The 17,167-nt window shown below is 48.9% G+C and overlaps 1 protein-coding gene across 1 annotated transcript in view; it reads right to left on the bottom strand.

Annotated features, from left to right (window-relative positions):
* Nucleotides 1–17,137, bottom strand: part of NSUN2 (NOP2/Sun RNA methyltransferase 2) — a 28,342-nt gene extending 11,205 nt beyond the window's left edge. Inside the window, exons 1-11 of the mRNA XM_043601322.1 lie at nucleotides 16,846–17,137; nucleotides 16,571–16,728; nucleotides 15,872–15,976; nucleotides 10,686–10,791; nucleotides 8,281–8,352; nucleotides 7,457–7,541; nucleotides 6,167–6,359; nucleotides 4,146–4,220; nucleotides 2,948–3,078; nucleotides 785–858; nucleotides 74–204 (exon numbers count right to left, since the gene is read on the bottom strand). Of these exons, the coding sequence (XP_043457257.1) occupies nucleotides 74–204; nucleotides 785–858; nucleotides 2,948–3,078; nucleotides 4,146–4,220; nucleotides 6,167–6,359; nucleotides 7,457–7,541; nucleotides 8,281–8,352; nucleotides 10,686–10,791; nucleotides 15,872–15,976; nucleotides 16,571–16,728; nucleotides 16,846–16,935 (1,220 nt within the window). The 5' untranslated portion in view covers nucleotides 16,936–17,137. The remainder of the gene's footprint in view (nucleotides 1–73; nucleotides 205–784; nucleotides 859–2,947; nucleotides 3,079–4,145; nucleotides 4,221–6,166; nucleotides 6,360–7,456; nucleotides 7,542–8,280; nucleotides 8,353–10,685; nucleotides 10,792–15,871; nucleotides 15,977–16,570; nucleotides 16,729–16,845) is intronic.
* Nucleotides 17,138–17,167: the final 30 nt, after the last annotated feature.

The raw sequence follows: 17,167 nt of genomic DNA, 5'->3' as shown, positions 1-17,167 counted from the left end.
CCCAGGCCTCGCAGGAATGCCGGGGGCCCGAAGTCCCCACCTCCCCAAGCCTCTGAGAGCCCCACAAACCCACCACCGCTCCAGATGCATCGCCTGTAACCGCTCCGGGTCCTTTGGTGGGAACATGGTGGGCCGGATCTGGGTGTGTCTGCCGTGAGGAACAGCCTCCCACTCTGAAAACCACTGTCCATCTTTTGTCATCACCTACGGACACGATGGCGGAATTCTGCATTACCAGCACTATCCAACGGTAAGAAATCACACGGCGCTAATGTAAATGCTGTCCACACGATAAATGGCGAGTCTCATTTCTCTCCGAAGCTGAGACTGTGTGTGCACGTAAAAATGCGATAATCTCGTGTTCCGTAAAACACGATGATCGTTTTATAAAACAGCATTTTCCGTGTAGACTTTTTTTTTTTAACAAGCCTCAGAGCGTTTCTGGTTTAAAACTGAAGAGTGAATTGTTTCATATTGGAAATGAAGCCTGAACCCCAGCCAATAACAAAAATAAAGCACAGCTACACTTACAGGGATAAGAATAAATAGCTGATTTCTAACTGCAGAATAAAGACAGGGAAACTTTTCCACTGCCAGAGAAAAATACTTGTATAATCGTGTACCATTTGTCATTATATCTAGTTTTGAAGTTAATTCTACATCAAAACTGACCACGTAACTAAAAGCAGCGTTTATGGAAGTCACCCAAATATGGACTCTCTCAAAGCGCCTGCTTGCTCAGCGGTACGTGCTCCCACAACCAGGCTCCTCCCAGAAACATCACCTTCCACTGTGTGATTCCAGGCATCCATTTCAGTCCCGGCAGCTCAGAAGACACGTCAGCGAGCTCCAAGGCACCTGGGGACCAAAAATAAAACCTTTTCACCTTATACCCAAAGAAGCCGGACGCACGAGATCACACACCGTGTGATTTATTTCTACAAAATGCCCAGGGAGGGCAATTCCATACACACAGCACCTCAGTGGGTCGGGGGGTGCGGGCCGCACAGCCAGTGACCACACGCGGGCAGCTCTCCTTGGGGGGGGGGGGGGGGGGGGGCGCGTGCAGGGGACCGAAACGGCCGGGGACCGGACCGCAGGGAGGACTATGCGCGTGTGAGGTCACTAGTCGTACCCTTACAACGGGGGACGCTGAGGCGTGTGCATCACAGCAAAACGGAGCTTCAGAAACGAGGCGGTGGCAGGGTCCCGCCCGTGTCCCAGGGGAGCCCACGGCAACCGTGCCCGCTCCGCCCCCGGCTTCTAGACACACACACGCCAGTCAGAGGACACGGTCTTCGTGCCCTCGTGTCTAACACACACCCCAGAACCAGAAAGCAACATATAAAGGGAACTGTGAACATCTGTAAACGTTGTGTCAGGCCCAAGCCAGTTTCCTAAAAATGCCCAGCAGGGCATCGGTCCAGCTTTGAGGACATCGTGTCTACGTAACATTACAAGAGGTTGTAAGATGGGGCCATTCCGGGGATCCTTTCAAATAAACCTCCATCCACAGATCGTGGATACAGATTGGACAGCCTCACAGAAAGGGAACGTCCAACAAAGCTCCACGGAAGCTGTGAAAACGCACATGATCGTAAAAACGAAGCAGAAGAATCCTCAAGGCCGAGGTGGAACGGTACGAAACCCCCCACAAAAGCACGGCCCTGACTTCTACTACGCTGTCTGAACATTCTTACTTTGTTAAAGGCAAACACCAAATTCTAGTGCAGGTTTGAGGAAACCAAAACACACAAAATTCCAATCGAGAGGACTCCGAAGGGGTGAACAACTAAGGGCAGACCCACGGCACGGGTCAACCAGGCACTGAGAACAAGGTAACTGGAAGCCTAGACAGTTGGCTTTCAGTCAGGTTTCAAGCTACTTCATACACGTGCATGTGGTAAGTTTGGAAGTGTCTTATTCTGGATCGTAGTTAGTTTGAAACTCCTCGTTATTTCCTTTAAGGACAAGATGACGGGAAAAGCTAACATTTCAGTAAAAGCTTACACAAAGGAAGAAATATTTTACGACAAGACGTTGTGAAAACTGGTTTAAAAGTATTTTAGGCACTTGTCCAGTTTGTCCGTATCCAGCAGTGTGGTAAGACCTCACACCCGTTAGGACGCCTAGCGCCACAAACACGGAAAATAACAAGGGCTGGTGAGGACGTGGAGAAGTCAGGATCTGTGCACCGTCGGCGGGAATGCCCTCCAAACTGAGCAGTGAATCATCATCATCCAGCAATTCCAGAAGATACTCACCAGGAAAACTGAAAGCAGGGTCCTGAGCTGCGTGTACAGCTGGGGTCACAGACGCACTATTCCCAACAGCTAAACCGAGGAAGCAACTCGCGTCCATGGACAGATGAATGGGGTCAACAAAATGTGGTGTAGGCCTGACGTGGGAGATGTTCAGCCTTGAAGGCTGAAGGAAGGGAATTCTGTCACCTGCTACAGCGTGGGTGAACCCCGAGGACAGTGTGCTGGGTGAGCTACGCCAGTCACAGATACAGCATGATCCCACAGGGAGATCCCTAGCGATCCCTAGACAGACTCGAGACCGCAAACAGGAAAGTGGGGACTGGTTTCACGGGTCCATAATTCCAGTTTTGCAAGACCAAGAGCTCTGGAGACCGGCTACGCGACAACGTGTTCCTAACGCGACGGAAACATAGGCTTTGAAACAGTTAAGGTGGTAAAACTTCAAGTTGCGAGTGTTTTACCACAACTACAATTCTTTCAAAAAAACCATCGTGGTAAGGACGGACATCGTCTTTCAAACTCGAGAGATAACGCAACATATGAAACAGACAATCCTCGAAATTCATTAACTACGACACATCCGCCACATAAGCGTGTTTTTAAGTCAGGGCACCTCACCGTAGGGTGTAGAGTCTAATTTAGCAAATGCCCAGGGAAAGGTCCACGAGAATATAGACTCTTACCTTCACTTTTCTCCAGCAAAGACGCTATGACCGCCTCGTCTTCGATGGGGTTCAGCGAGCACGTGGAGTACACCATGCGACCGCCCTCCACCAGCTGCTCAGCACCGCGCGCGGCGATCCGCAGCTGTAAGCTAAGGGTGGACACCAGGTCACCCTGGGACCGAACGTGTCCGTGTGGCCCACAGAGCGCAGGCACCTACCATACCACGTGTTGGTTACACATTGTCATGACAGACTTATGACAAATTACAAAACAACCCCGAGGAAAAGAACTCTTTAAGGCTGCAAATGAAGTTAGAGTAAACCCACAGGAGGTGGTTCGTGTTCACCAAATCAGCATGTGTCCGTCTAAACAACACGTTTGCTATTCTGTTAGCCTTTCCCAACATGCCAACGGGCAAAGCACGAAGCTAATGACTGAAAGCAACACATTACGGGAGTTTCACTGTGAAGAGGCCTCCGTACCTGTGCAGATATGTGACTTTTCTTTCTACGAACAACTCATAACCCTTAGCACTTTCTAATCCTAATACCTACTTCACAAAAGCAATAAACTATTTAACAGAGAAACCATCTCCCGCCGGCATTATTTACGGTGAATACTCATTAGGACACTGCAGACCGCCCACAAGTCTACAATTACGAATGTGTAATTTTAATGTTAAAAGGAAAAAAGGACATAGTCCTGCAGACAATATAATCCAAACTGGTGTGGCTAACATCCCTACACACAGAAAAACCACTGAAAGGCGTTAGGCATTACAGAAGTTATCTTTGACTTATGAGATGTTCTTTTTCCTTCTACTTTTAAGAATTTTTCCAAATTTTCTTTAAAGACAGTCAATAAATATTTGAGATCAAAATGTTAAGCAAAATAATTCAACACAAAAGAACAGAAAGCAGAGAGAAGATGAGTGAGACACTAAGTTAGGTTATTTTGTGGAAAACAGAGGTTTGATATGTTACAGGAAATGGTCCCAAAAAGCATTTTAAACAAATGTGTACCTGAAATGCATATGGTCTTCAGTTTACTACTCCGAAAATGTTCCAAAAACAACCGCTTCGGATACGTAAGCAAACTCTCTCAAAGACGACCATTAATTGGCCCTTAGAGTCCGGTGAACTCAAGATCCGGGCACCGAGTTACGAAACTGGGCGATAACCCTTCCCGACCCTGCCTGTGGGACGCCGGACTCACCCGTGCAGCTGCAGGCTGTTCAAGGTCGTCCACTTTTTCCAAACATCAATGTTTTTTCTCATAGTGCCATCCCCACTGGAAAGGAAAGTATTTAAGAACTTACAGGTCTGTTCAGGTAGACGATTCGAATTTATCAATTATGTCCTATTCCAGCTAAATTACAAAACAGGTTATTGTTATTATAAACACCAACCAGAACAGCTAAACTCTCACAGACTACAATCAACTTTCTATTTCTGCTTTCGGGGCCACTCTAATTACATTAAACTTTTAAGTTATACTTGAATTTGCAATTAAGTAAGGAAATAACAGATTTGAACAGAAAACCTCATTCAAAACTTAAAGAGGTAAACATACGCTTCCGTGTGACAGAAATACTAGCAAAACTAATTTTGAGACCAGGACATGGAACCGTGAATATACAGAAGACGTGTGGATCCTGTTACTTAACAATTCGGTGAATCAACGGTGGCATTTTAATCAGATTTACATGAGTAACAACAAACTTGCGCTCACAGGGATTTTCCACAGTGGATTCAATTAAGCCAATGGAACTTCTTTATCAAGAGCTTTCTGCGTAGCAGTTAAATATTTTTGATTTTCTACTTTTATTTAATAGAAATCACTTCTATGTTAATTTTACAATACAGACCTGATGAATTAATCTTTCTGTCCACATCTAACTTTATCTACCCATTTTTTCCCAGGGTAATTCCTGGAGCTGCTGGCTTTCTGTGTAAAGTTGACTGTCCCTTGGACATCTAGGTATCTGTCTTGAGGGGAAGGGGCCGCGGGGAGAAAACATCCCGAGAGACCTAATGGCTTTCAAATGACATCCCTTGCCTGCACAGTGGTGGCTTCAAATTCTGCCGTAATGTTTAGAGATTTCCTCAGCTTACGCCTCAGTGCTCAGGTTACCACATTCTCCTAAGATGACACGAGACAGGAATTCTAGGTTTCTTTTCTTTCTTTCTTTTTTTAATGTTTATGTATTATTAACAGACAGAGAGTGAACAGGGGAGGGGCAGAGAGAGAGGGAGACAAAGAATCCGAAGCAGGATCCAGGCTCCGTGCCGTCAGCACAGAGCCCGACGCGGGGCTTGAACTCAGAGACCGCAAGATCATGACCTGAGCCGAAGTCGGACGCTTAACTGACTGAGCCACCCAGGTGCCCCAAGGAATTCTAGGTGTCTGACCAGAAGAGCACAGGGATGGGAAAACACTGACCCAAAGGAAAATCAGACAACTGTGGCTCGTGACCCGTGTTAAATTTCCCTTCACAGGGGCATCCTTTCCGGGATTTGAAAGCGCACTCACACTCAGTATGCCCAACCACAGCTTCCACAACGAGCTCTGCCACAGGCAGGCAGTCTGCCGCGGTTCAAAGGAGAGAGTTTGAGATCGGCCATTGTACTCAAAACACTGCGTTCTGGGCCGACGGAGTTTTCCGACAGACAAATCCACGTGTTCAGAGTCTTAAACACCTACGTCACTGACTCTGGGAACTTAAAAGATGGCTTCAGTGCACAAACACAACTGTACACACGCAATTACAGTAAGTTTCTCCAAGGCGTCAACTCCTGAACTGCAGCGTGCCGAAGGACGTTAAGACTTGCCATAAAAACCCAACCTGATTAGGTATGGCTCCTCAACGAACTGCTTTACATAGTCACCGCTCGTGCGAAGAGGAGTGACGGGGTCAAACAAATCATTCCTGACATCCACCACGGCGAGAGTCACTGCTGTCATTCTCTCGGGGAGTTTAACTCTTGCGAAGACCGTACAACCGTCCCGCCTTGTACCTCCTTGTTTGGGACCCTATCTCTGCTGTGCTGTCCATCACTAAAACCGTGAGGATACGGTCCAGGGCCACAGAGTCTCTGTCCTCCTCCCAGCTGCCCCGAGAACGGCGCCTACAATTGTGTGTGTGTGCGCACGCGTGTCCAAGTTAATCTAGGCCACACCTCATGTGATCTCCTTAGTGGATTTCCGGCTTTCTGGCCTCTTAATAACACAAATACCTGCAAGGGACATCACACAGAATGCGATCATAGAAGAGAATCTCTTTCTTCCCGTTCACATCTATCGTGAGCCGAGGTATGCTGGACGCGTCGTGGTTCACCACCATGATGCAGGGGCTGCTCAGCCTTTTGGCCTGATGCACGAGCAGATAGCAACGCTTGTTGTCCACATCGTTCGCAATGACAAACCCCTCTGAGAACATGAAATGATAGTGTCAGGCGAAATGTAGCACCCGCAGGATAATTTTCTACAATACTCAACCTCCTGGTTGGCCGGTGAGAAGCAGCAATCCACCAAAACGTAACACCCAAGCTTAAGATTTGCCAGAATTATCTGAGCACTCCAAAACGGTGGCTCAGCGTAGATTTTTACAGTCACCTAGGATTCCCAAACCGCAAGATTTATTTTTCCGATTATTCAACAACTATTCATTTTGTACCAGTTATCATGCCAAAAGCATCTTTTCCATTATCTTCACTAACAACTAAAATGGAGGCTGAGGGGAGAGACAAAGCTGTAGAAAACAAAAGAATCACCCGACAAGTGTTCAAAATACTGCACCTGTATGCTGGGTCCCCACTGCAGACCCTGTGAATCGGAAGCCCTTTTAGCAAAGCGATTAGTCAGAGAAGAGAACGCCTAGGACAAAGCTAAGCAAGCAGGCCCACTAGAGCAGAGCGGGAGCAGGGGGCTTGCACGAAAGGGGGAAGGCCGGGAGGGAGGGACGTAAAACGGCACGAGAGTTAACGACAGCATTCCTCAGCCGCGGGGAAGGAGCCCCAGCAACGCTACAACGGCCTGAGCACTCCGAGGGCTCAGAACAGCCACGAGTCCGGGCCTGACGCCCACGTGACGCGCGAGGGCTAACACTGTCACCTATGCCGCGGGGGGCGGGAAGCTCGGGCAGCTGATAGCGGCTCCTAACTACGCTCTACAGCCTCTCGTGAGGCCGAGGAGTCATCACAAAACCCACCGAAACAAAAACCCAACGTGACAATCTTACCACCGGAAACTCAAACTGCAATCTACCTACTACTGAGTTAATGGAGAAACACCACCTGCTTTCAGAGGACACACAGAATTCTCAAGTGAAGCCACCGTCCCACTCCCACATATGAGCACGGTGGCTTGGGAACTGGTCACAGCGGCGTGCAAAATGTTTCAGAGACAGAAAGCCATCAGCTTGTCACAGGAGGCTTCAGGACCCCACCCACAAGTGACGTCACCACTCTACCTCACCTACCCCAGCACAGGAGCACACTGACCCTCTGGGGCAGCCCAGCGCGTACCTGGGAAAGGGACGTTCATGTCGGCGTGTAACATCTCAATGAGCTGTGTGGTCTTTGATCCGGGCGCTGCACACATATCTAAGATCTATGAAAAAGCAAGAAATGGCTGACGTCTTTAAGATATCAAATACTCTACACTCACTTTAAAACAATCTTATGAGTCATTCTAGTATTTTAATTTCTAAGATCTAAATACGTTTCTTTATAGAACGAATCTACAATGTGATATACTGAGCCTCCGGGGATCACAGGCATAGAACGGCACTAGAAACCAGTGGGAGCAATAAATTCAGGGGTGAACGGACAAGGCCACAAAGTGCAAGCAGCACTTCTGTTGACAGCCTGCTAAGGGACAGAACTACCCGGCCTCAAATCTCCGCCTGGGCCCTTCTGGCCCCGGGACCCTGAGCTAATTGCTTCGGTTTTTCTTTGCCTCCTTCCCCTCATCTGGAAAAACAGGACAGTGACAGCATCTACCCTCACAGGGACGTGCAGATAACAAAATGAATTAATCCACAAGAAGAGCGCAGAGCAGCGCTTGGCCTGTAACAAGTTCTCAGTACGTGCCCATTACGATCTTCAAGCTGATGGACTCAGTCAAGGCCACTGAAGATAAACAGTGCAGTAAGTAAATGAGGGAGCAAATCTTAAAACAGGAGAAAAGTTATGGGTTGTAAATTTTAAATATGACAAAAATGCAAAAACAGAACCTGAAACAAAATACACAGCGTTCTCTATCAAAAGTAAACGGGAAAAATCCAAAGATTATATGAAGAAAAAAAAGTGTCAATAAACAAAGGTGCTTTCTATCTAATCCACAATACCTTATGGTGAGGGTGAGCATTAAGTAACAGCGGTGGAATCATGCTAACGGCTTCTTGACGACTGATATTTCCCTTAGAAAATTAAAAAAAAAAACAAAAACAGAATGTTTAAAAAGGCAGAAAAATTTCAATATTGGGCATTATTTCATACGCAACAAAAAAAGACCATTTATTCACCACACGTGAAACAAAACAGCTAATACTATCACACAGCACATGATGTAATCAGGACATATTTTCATACTAGTGGGTAAATGGTTGCTATTTCAAGGCCAAAGAAGGGCCGTTTATGGCAAAACTTACCATTAGGACATCAGAAAGGCAGGTGTAATACTCAATTTTATAAGGAATGAGGATTTAAGCTGACATGGTCCTAACGCGCCATCAAGAATGGAAGCTGGGGGTAGCAACTCTCAAAGGTGGACAATGGCGCTAAGGCACCGGCAGCAACAGAGAGAGCGATCCCTGCGAGCACAGGACAGAGAGCCACCCAGCAGGGCCTTCCCTCTCAGCTAAACCTGTACCTTCCATTTTAGTCCTCATCTGGTTTTAGGAACAGCCCGTGTCTGCTTTCTACTCCTGAGAACTAACTGCCCCTCAAAAAGATGGACACAGTGACCGGCGCTCCCATCTCCCCGCCTCGAAGATACACAGGATCTACCATTCTCACGACGCCAACGGTCCTCTAGGTCTTTGCTGGTGGCTCAGGGGACCTGTGACGACCCCTCCACGTTCGGACAAACGTTCACGATGGAGTCCAGCACTCGCCTCAATCACCACTCTATTTTAACAGCCTGAAGACTGAACGCCTCGAAGATAACAGTACTTTAAGAAGCAGTGAAACTTCGGCTGCCGGGAGACTTGGGCTCCATTACAACCTGGGTCTTCTGTACCGGAACAGCCATCCAGGCAGCCTTCACTTACCCCACACTTAGCATCTGTCCGAACCTAAATACAGACTCACAACCGAACCCGATCTTCTGGCCAGCAAGGGGTCTCTGAAGACAATCTGACTCCCCATCACTCGCAAGGCACGCGGACTCCTGGCTCCAGGTTATACGTACGATACTGGTAAGCCTGCCCTGTCCTCATCCAAGTCTTCGTTCAAAGCATCTGAGTAGTATGGGGACACACAGTCCCCGACCAGACAGCCTGGCAGTCAGTCACTTCTTCCATACACGTTTGGAAGCGGCTTGCGGGCAGCTTTGAATACCCAGCACAATCTCACCCTACGGACTCCCGGCCCATAATCCATACTGGGTCCCTACGGTCCGTATACGCCACCCACACTCGACACCCACCTCCCCACAAACCCTCTGCTCTGCTGACGTTCACACTGGAACTGTTCTGAGTTTCTCCTCACCTGACATTCCACCCAGGTCGAAAGTAGAGCCAGAAGGTCCCTGCTTGTACCCACGCAAGGGAAGAGCCAAGAATGTGGCAGCACCTGTTTTTTTCCCTTACGGGGGTGGGGAGAAAGCCTGGCCAACACAAGCCCGGGCAGCGGGTTTCCTCCGCGGACAGAGTGCCAGGGTGGCAGTTAAGAGCTGCAGGTGGAGCAGAGGTCAGGACTGGGCAAGGTGAAGAGCTTCTAGACTGATCACGGCTTCAAGGGGAGACACGTGGGAAGCACAGGGGTCCTGCCAGTGTCCCCAGAAGCTCAGAGTGAACAAAACTAAACGTCACGTGGGGAAACACAGAGGGTTCCTTGGCTAGAGAAAGCAGACTAGAGGACAGGAAGGGGGAACCCTGGTTTCAAACAGGAGAGTAACGATTCCCAAAAACCAAGACGGAAGCAGCTCGTCTTACAACAGCCAAACCCAGGGGTGTCTGTTTAATCACGTGGGGCAGGAGGGGCACAGTTACTTTGGGAGAGGAGGTCTGATGCTGAGGGTGAGTCCACACACTGACCCACAATCGAGGGACTCGGGATGGCAAAGAGACCGGGCGAGGGCACGGTATCACACAGGAGAACCTGAGTCGTCAAATTCAGGTCCTGTTTTTTGGGGCAAAGGTGGGGTACAGACAGGAGCAAGGAAGGAACAGAGATGATACACCGAGAGCAGACCGACAGCTGTCTCCAGAAGGACACCTTACTGCGCGGAGGGCCGTGCTCCGTCCGCTTGGGTGGCAGCCAAAACCCCAGAGAGGCAGGAAGACAGGACGCCCAGCGGACAAGCGTCCCTGACGTCCTCCCTAACGTCCTCCCTACGTTCCACCGGGACACGAGCCAAACCAGGGAGCAACTGTGTGGATCACTGGAAACGAACGGCGACAAACACGCTTCTCCGTGTGCCCCATCTACCTCATCGCTCCCAGGAACGCGTGCGGAGAAAACATACCCGTGACAGTCACGTGCGGCTAAGGCTTTAAGGAAACCAACAGATGTAAAGAAATCTACTCACAGATTCGGTTTCGCTAACCAGGAACTGGTGAAACTTTTCCAACTGTGGAGACTTTCTCAAGATTTTTCGACTTAAGTTTGTGTGCCAGGCCAGTTCTTCTGGATACCTGACCAAACAAAGAAGGAAAAGCAAGCGTTTACGGCTTAAATCTATCAAAGTGCTCTCTTGACAACCCCTTGCTCACACAGATCCTGCAACCAGAGACACCCAATTCTGCTCGGTTCCTCACTTTGGTGGTCTTCGCAGGCCACCAGCGAGCACGGCACGGGGCCCCCTAGGCCATAGGAGGCCCGGCTGTAACCTTATCATGGCCCAGGCAGTAAAAGCAGAGCTGACGGTTTTGAGAGAGACGTGTACAACATCACCATGGGCCCACGATGACGAACGTGCAAGAGGAAACGACAAAGAGCTGCTCTGCTCTCCACCGCCGATGTTAACGACGGTAGAGAGGCTGTCGGAAGAGACGTAACGAGTTGAAGAAACGCACATCACACCATCAAAGAATGCAGTCGAGGACCCATCAGAAGGCCTGGCGAACACGTAATTGCAACCTTTCCCGCTGTATCTCTCACCACGTCTAAAACAAAACAGCCCGATAACGTACTCAACTGTCTTACACACCAGAAAACCTTAGCGCCACTGTGTTGACCAGCACGGCCAGGCTGTTATTTACACACACCCGAGAACGAAGAAACTTCTCCTGCCGTTTCCATACACGCGTTTAAACTTTCTGTGATGATGACATCGCTGATTAATAGGTCTCTTTTTTAACGTTTATTTTTTAGCGCGCGCGAGAGGGGGGGGGTGGGGGGAGACACCGTGTGTGTGCATGCAATCGGGGGAGGGACAGAGAGAAGGAGATATAGAATCCAAAGCAGACTCCAGGCTCTGAGCTGTCAGCAGAGGGCCCAACGCGGGGCTCGAACCCACGAACCGCGAGATCAAGACCTGAGCCGCAGTCAGACGCTTAACCGACTGGGCCATCCAGGCGCCCCAGGACACAGACCTCTTCAAACGTGGCTCAGCCCGGATCACTGAGCTCCAGCGGCTCCGGGAGGCACACTGCTGTGACACAGAGCCTTGCTCCAAGGACCCAGGCCCAAGCTACGCACAACATGGTACTCGGTGGTCTCACTGCGGTCTTAGTACTTACAGCTCAGTCTCAAGGGAACAACCAGCTCAATTTAACAATGCAGGATGACAATATTTCGACGTGTCAGCTGCAGCTAAGGTGACAGCCATGAAAGTGAAATGAGAACACTGGCAAAACAATGCATCTGACTCCCATGAAGCAGAGTGATTACTTGAAAGAAACTCAGGCCTTGAGATTTTAAGACATGACCCAACTGTCAGATTACGGGACATGTCTTGAGAAGTACTTTCCACCAGGTAATAAAGATTAAACTGGCTGAATCTCTCTGTGGCCACCCCCCAAGTGTCTCAGCACCTTGTCTCTATTTCCTATGCCTGCTTCCTTCTTCAGTATTTAACCTGCTTCAAAAACCTAAAACCAAAACACAATCATACTTACTCGGCAATTAAAGCGTTTACTCTGAACTCTTCCCTTTGGCCTCCTTGGAGGTGAAGCGCGGAACACATTCAAATGTGCCTTCCCCTGCAGGGTCTGCAAGTTCTGCTGTTCCAACGCAACCCTTCCAAGACTGGAGAGCCAGACACTTCGTTTTATATAATTCCTTGCAACCCTGAACTGCCTGCTATCAGAGACAGTGAATTTTGCAAGGGACTGCCGTAGCAAATCACCAACACATCATAAATTTGAATGCCACACGCCATAATTATTCGTCAATAGCTGAATTTTCATTTTCAAATATAGGTCAACAGTCCAGATAGAGCCAGAGCAAACATTTCCTTACGTGCCTTTTAGACTGAATTTCCAATAGTTAAAAAACGTTAAGTTTACTAAGGTCAAAATCCTTCTCCAAGTGGTTAAGGTCGTGAAAGCTACTAATGTCACAAAAAAAATACTTAAGGGGCACCAGGGTGGCTCAGTCGGTTAAGCGTCTGACTTGGGCTCAGGTCATGATCTCACAGTTCATGGGTTCAAGCCATGCATCCGGCTCTGTGCTGACAGCTTGGACCCTGGAGCTGCTTCGGATTCTCTGTCTCCCTCTCTCTCTGCAACCTCTCCTGCACACTATCAAAAACAAATAAAACCATTAAAAAAAAAAAAAAAAAAAAACTCTGTAGATTTTAACATCAAATAAAATATCTTTAAAGCACTAATATAGTTTTTAGTTAACGCAATTTGACTGTAACTCCTCAGTCTTTAAAGTCCTATTTGGAAATTTGTTGTGTCTTCTGAGGATAAAGTAAAAGCACCACTGTCATCTTTATGCCTCGTGAATTCTTACAAGGGAAAAGTAACATTTACGAGAAGTCACCTTCAATCCAGACACTGAAAAGGACACAAACAGAATGACAATAAGGTGTATTCTCAACAACTGATCATCAGAAAGAGGCTTTTATAAAAATACTTTGGGATAATTCCTTACAGTTCTGAGTCTACAAAAAGGTAAAAAAGAAATCAGTCCGAGCTATGCGTCCTATACTTAATATTCCTTCAAGAAAAGCATGGCTCCCTTGGGGTGCCTGGTGGTTCAGTTGGTCAAGCGTCCCGACTCTCGGGTTTTGGCTTAGGTCACGATCTCATGGTTTGTGAGTCCAAACCCTAAGTTGGGCTCTGCGCTGACGGTGTGGAGCCTGCTTGGGATTCTCTCCCTCCCTCTCTCTCTGACCGTCCTGTGTCTCTCTCTCAAATAAATTTGTTAATAAATCATTTAAAATATCATGACTCCCCGGGGCACCTGGGTGGCTCAGTTGGTCGGGCGTCCGGCTTCAGCTCAGGTCATGATCTCGTGGTCCATGACTTCGAGCCCTGCATTGGGCTCTGTGCTGACAGCTCAGAGCCTGGAGCCTGCTTCCAACTCTGTGTCTCCCTCTCTCTGACCCTCCCCTGCTCACTCTTTCTCTCAAAAATAAACATTAAAAAAAATTTTTTTTAATAAAAAATAAATAAAAAAAATATCATGACTCCCCAAAACGCTTTCCTAAATTTAATTCTACCTTATACCAAAAAATTTAGAATATTTTACGACTTACTTGTTTTTCGAGCCATACAGAAAACCACCAGAAGTGTCTTCTTTGCTTGCCTGCTGAGAGATCTATGGGTAGCCTACACCTGACGAGTGACTGTGACTGAACGTTTGTACAGTACAACTTGTCATGTAACTGTCACAGATCATGGAAAAGCTGACCATTAGGAACCCACATAGGGCAGTATTTGAGTTGTTTACACCCTTTAGCTGTGTGCTCAGATGAAAGTGGAGAATGACTGGTAGTTACTAGAATCACTCCCGTTCATCCTTCAACCAAACAACCCACAGGGCCTTTCTCAGATGTTGGAGAACTGCCTTTTCAGGTACCCATCGCCATTCTTCAACAATCAAGATGGAAAAGTGTCTGTCAAATGTTAAAAGGGCAGGGCGACTGGGGTGGCTCAGGACACGATCTCATGGTCTGAGTTCGAGCCTCGCATCGGGCTCTGTGCTGAGAGCTCAGAACCTGGGATCCTGTTTCGGATTCTGTGTCTCCCTCTCTCTCTGCCCCACTTCTGTTTGCACTCTGTCTCTCAAAAATGAATACACGTTAAAAAAAAAATGTTAAAAGGGCTAATCAAACAAAATTTTAACTGTAGTTTCCAGTGAACGATAAAAATAGCAAGACTAATTCTCATAGATCTTTTGGAACCTGCAGAAGAGAAGTCCCACAATGACCCACCCAGAAGCACTTCTTCCCTTACAGGATGCACGCTTTTCAGCTCCTCCTACGGGCCAGACTTGCTCTTCCAAAAAACTTCATTTCTAAATGTAAGGCTGAAGGAACAAATGTTTTCAGGTGATTATGTGAAGCAGTCAACACATGCAGAACTATTAGAAACGTACACAAACACAACCTTAAACCCACTTCTGAAAATATCAGATGGCCCCTGCTACAAACACCAGTAACATCAGTCCAATCTCCAAACCAAGGCACTGGGGGGAGTTAAGTCTGTAACCTGGTTACTAAGACAGCAGAGGAAGCTGGATTATGCGAAGGCGAGGTGACCTAGCAATGTCACAGGTACAGCAGTTGGAAAAACATTCCTTTTCTAATGACCTCAGTACAGGGGTCCATGCATCTAGCAACCACTCAAGTCATTTCCTGCATTAGAACATTTGAGCTTTTAAAAGCTTCGTACAAAATCCATCATGGTATTTTTTTGGCTTAAAACCGTAGATTTATTTTCATATCCAAGAAGTGCATTCTATAATGGTGTATCTGCTCTTGAGCTTGGCTGAATGCAGACTTAAACGTTTGGCCAGTCTGCATTCACTCCAACTGTGTGTGCTGCACACATCTGTGATATGGCCACTGGAAAGCCCGTATGACCCCTGGAAGAGAAAATTCAGCTTTTTACAGCAATCATTTAAAATCATCGCTTTGGGAGGACTCACAATGCCTCAAAGTTGATAATCCGAAATGTGGAACTCTAACAATTCAATGACTTTTATGTTTACAGATTACCCTGGGCTTGGCGCCTCTGGAGTCTGTGCGTGAATACTCCAGGCGCCTTCCAAGACTTTTGGGACTGCCTTCACTTCACTGAGACCTGAACTAGGCCATGAGGAGCAAATAATCCACAGGATACTTCCAGGGCAAGTAAAGAAAGGGTCAGCACGGAGGGCAGGAGTCCCCACCAGCGCTGGACACAGCGGAAATCCACAATCAGCTGGACTGGTCCGTGGCGACCCTGGTCAGGTGGACTGTATCCTTCTGCTGAAGGTAGAAACCACACAGCAGCAGTTCTGACGTGAGAAAACAAGGGGTGCAGGTGAAAATAGGTAGAAGTGTCCATCATGGAAGGACAGAGGCTGATGCACTTGGAAAAATTAACTGAACTGAATGACTCCGGGACAGCTGCAAATCACGCGTGAAAAGCTATATACTCCAGTATCAAGTAACACGGATAGAAAGTACCGTGTAAAAAGAACACAAGGGTGTCTATAAAGTACCTTCAGATTCTCGCACGTTCCTAACAAACACGTTGCCCAGAAAAGACGCAGCCAAACGACAAAGACTAAAATCCCAAAGAAACATCCAACAGGATGAAGACTTGTTTTACCTACCAACTCAGGGGCTGGGGAACTTCAACTTTCTGACCGTCCACCTCCAGGTCCTCCAGTTCCTTGAAATACTTGTTCTTTAAGCAATGGAGAATCTCTTTTGCATGGCTATTTAAAAAAAAAAAAAGTAAGTTTCAAACCCATCGGAAAGACTACTATGAATGAATCTAAGATGACAAGTGTTTTAAAACAAAAACCATCTTAGCGCCGAAGACATTCTTGCATCCTGGCCTTTTCCTCTTCCTTCAGAGTTTAAACAATCCGAGCTGCTCCTTGGCTAACCGATAAGCTAAAGGGACTACTACCTGCATTCCTTCCCTCCTAAACATTCCCACAGGTTCTCATTTGCTTGCAACTCCTCTCGGAAAGATGCAACGGACAGAGACGCGGAGTTTCACAGGAACTCTGGAACGCCACTAACGTTCACGCCTTGCAAAGGGGGAGGCGTCCTCGGCTCACGAATCCCTCTCGGATCGCACTTTCACGTCTGATCCTAGCCTCCCACCTTGCAACACCTCCTCGGCCTGTTCGGTCCGACCCTCGTGCTCCCTCCTCCGTGCTATGTTTGCAGACCCTCGGGTCCACAGCGCCGACGAGCAGCAACTCTCCAGCACCGCAGCACTTATCGGGGTGACGGGGGCGCCCGTGTCTCTAGCCAGCCCCAACTCCCCCGGCACAGGAAGGCTGGGCGCGGCCCCTTACCTCTTGTAGCCAGTAATTCGTAGGGTGGCGGGGAGGGGCTCCCTGAGCGCTTCCATGAACTGGTCCCACTCTCCCTCGGGCACGATCTTGAGCTCCTGGTAGTAGTGCTCGAAGAGCTTGTTCTCCTTGACGATCTCGGGGTACCCACCTTCCCAGCCCTGAGGAACGAAAGAGGGGTCTACCCAGGGCCGGAGGAGCCGCCCCGCGCCGTCCCGCGGGCCTCGGGGGCCGGGCGGCGGACGGGGGACCCGGCCCGCCCTCGCCCCCACTCCTACCGCCTCACGGCGCTTCCCGCCGCCCTCGGCGCCGTCCTCCGCTCCCTGCGGCCGCTGCTGGAGCCGCCGGCCCCGCGCCCGCCGCCCCATGGCCCACGCGGCCGCGCACGCCGCCCGCACACAGCGCCCCGCCACCGTCGGCCGCGCGGACTTCCGGGCTGGGGCGCGAGGACCCCGGCTCCGCGCCTGCGCCGCCCCCGGGCCTGCGGGGGCCTGCGGGGCCGAAGCGCAAAGCGCCGGTCCCCGGGTTCCCGGAGAGCCGCGAGCTAGGGGGAGGGGGAGGCGCCTCCGAACCGCAGCCCCCAGGGTGCCAGTCCCGGCT

This window comes from Prionailurus bengalensis, chromosome A1, assembly GCF_016509475.1.
Source record: "Prionailurus bengalensis isolate Pbe53 chromosome A1, Fcat_Pben_1.1_paternal_pri, whole genome shotgun sequence".
NCBI lineage: Eukaryota > Metazoa > Chordata > Mammalia > Carnivora > Felidae > Prionailurus > Prionailurus bengalensis.
Note: the sequence above shows the minus strand (reverse complement) of the source record. Positions and strands in the feature narration are given on the sequence as shown.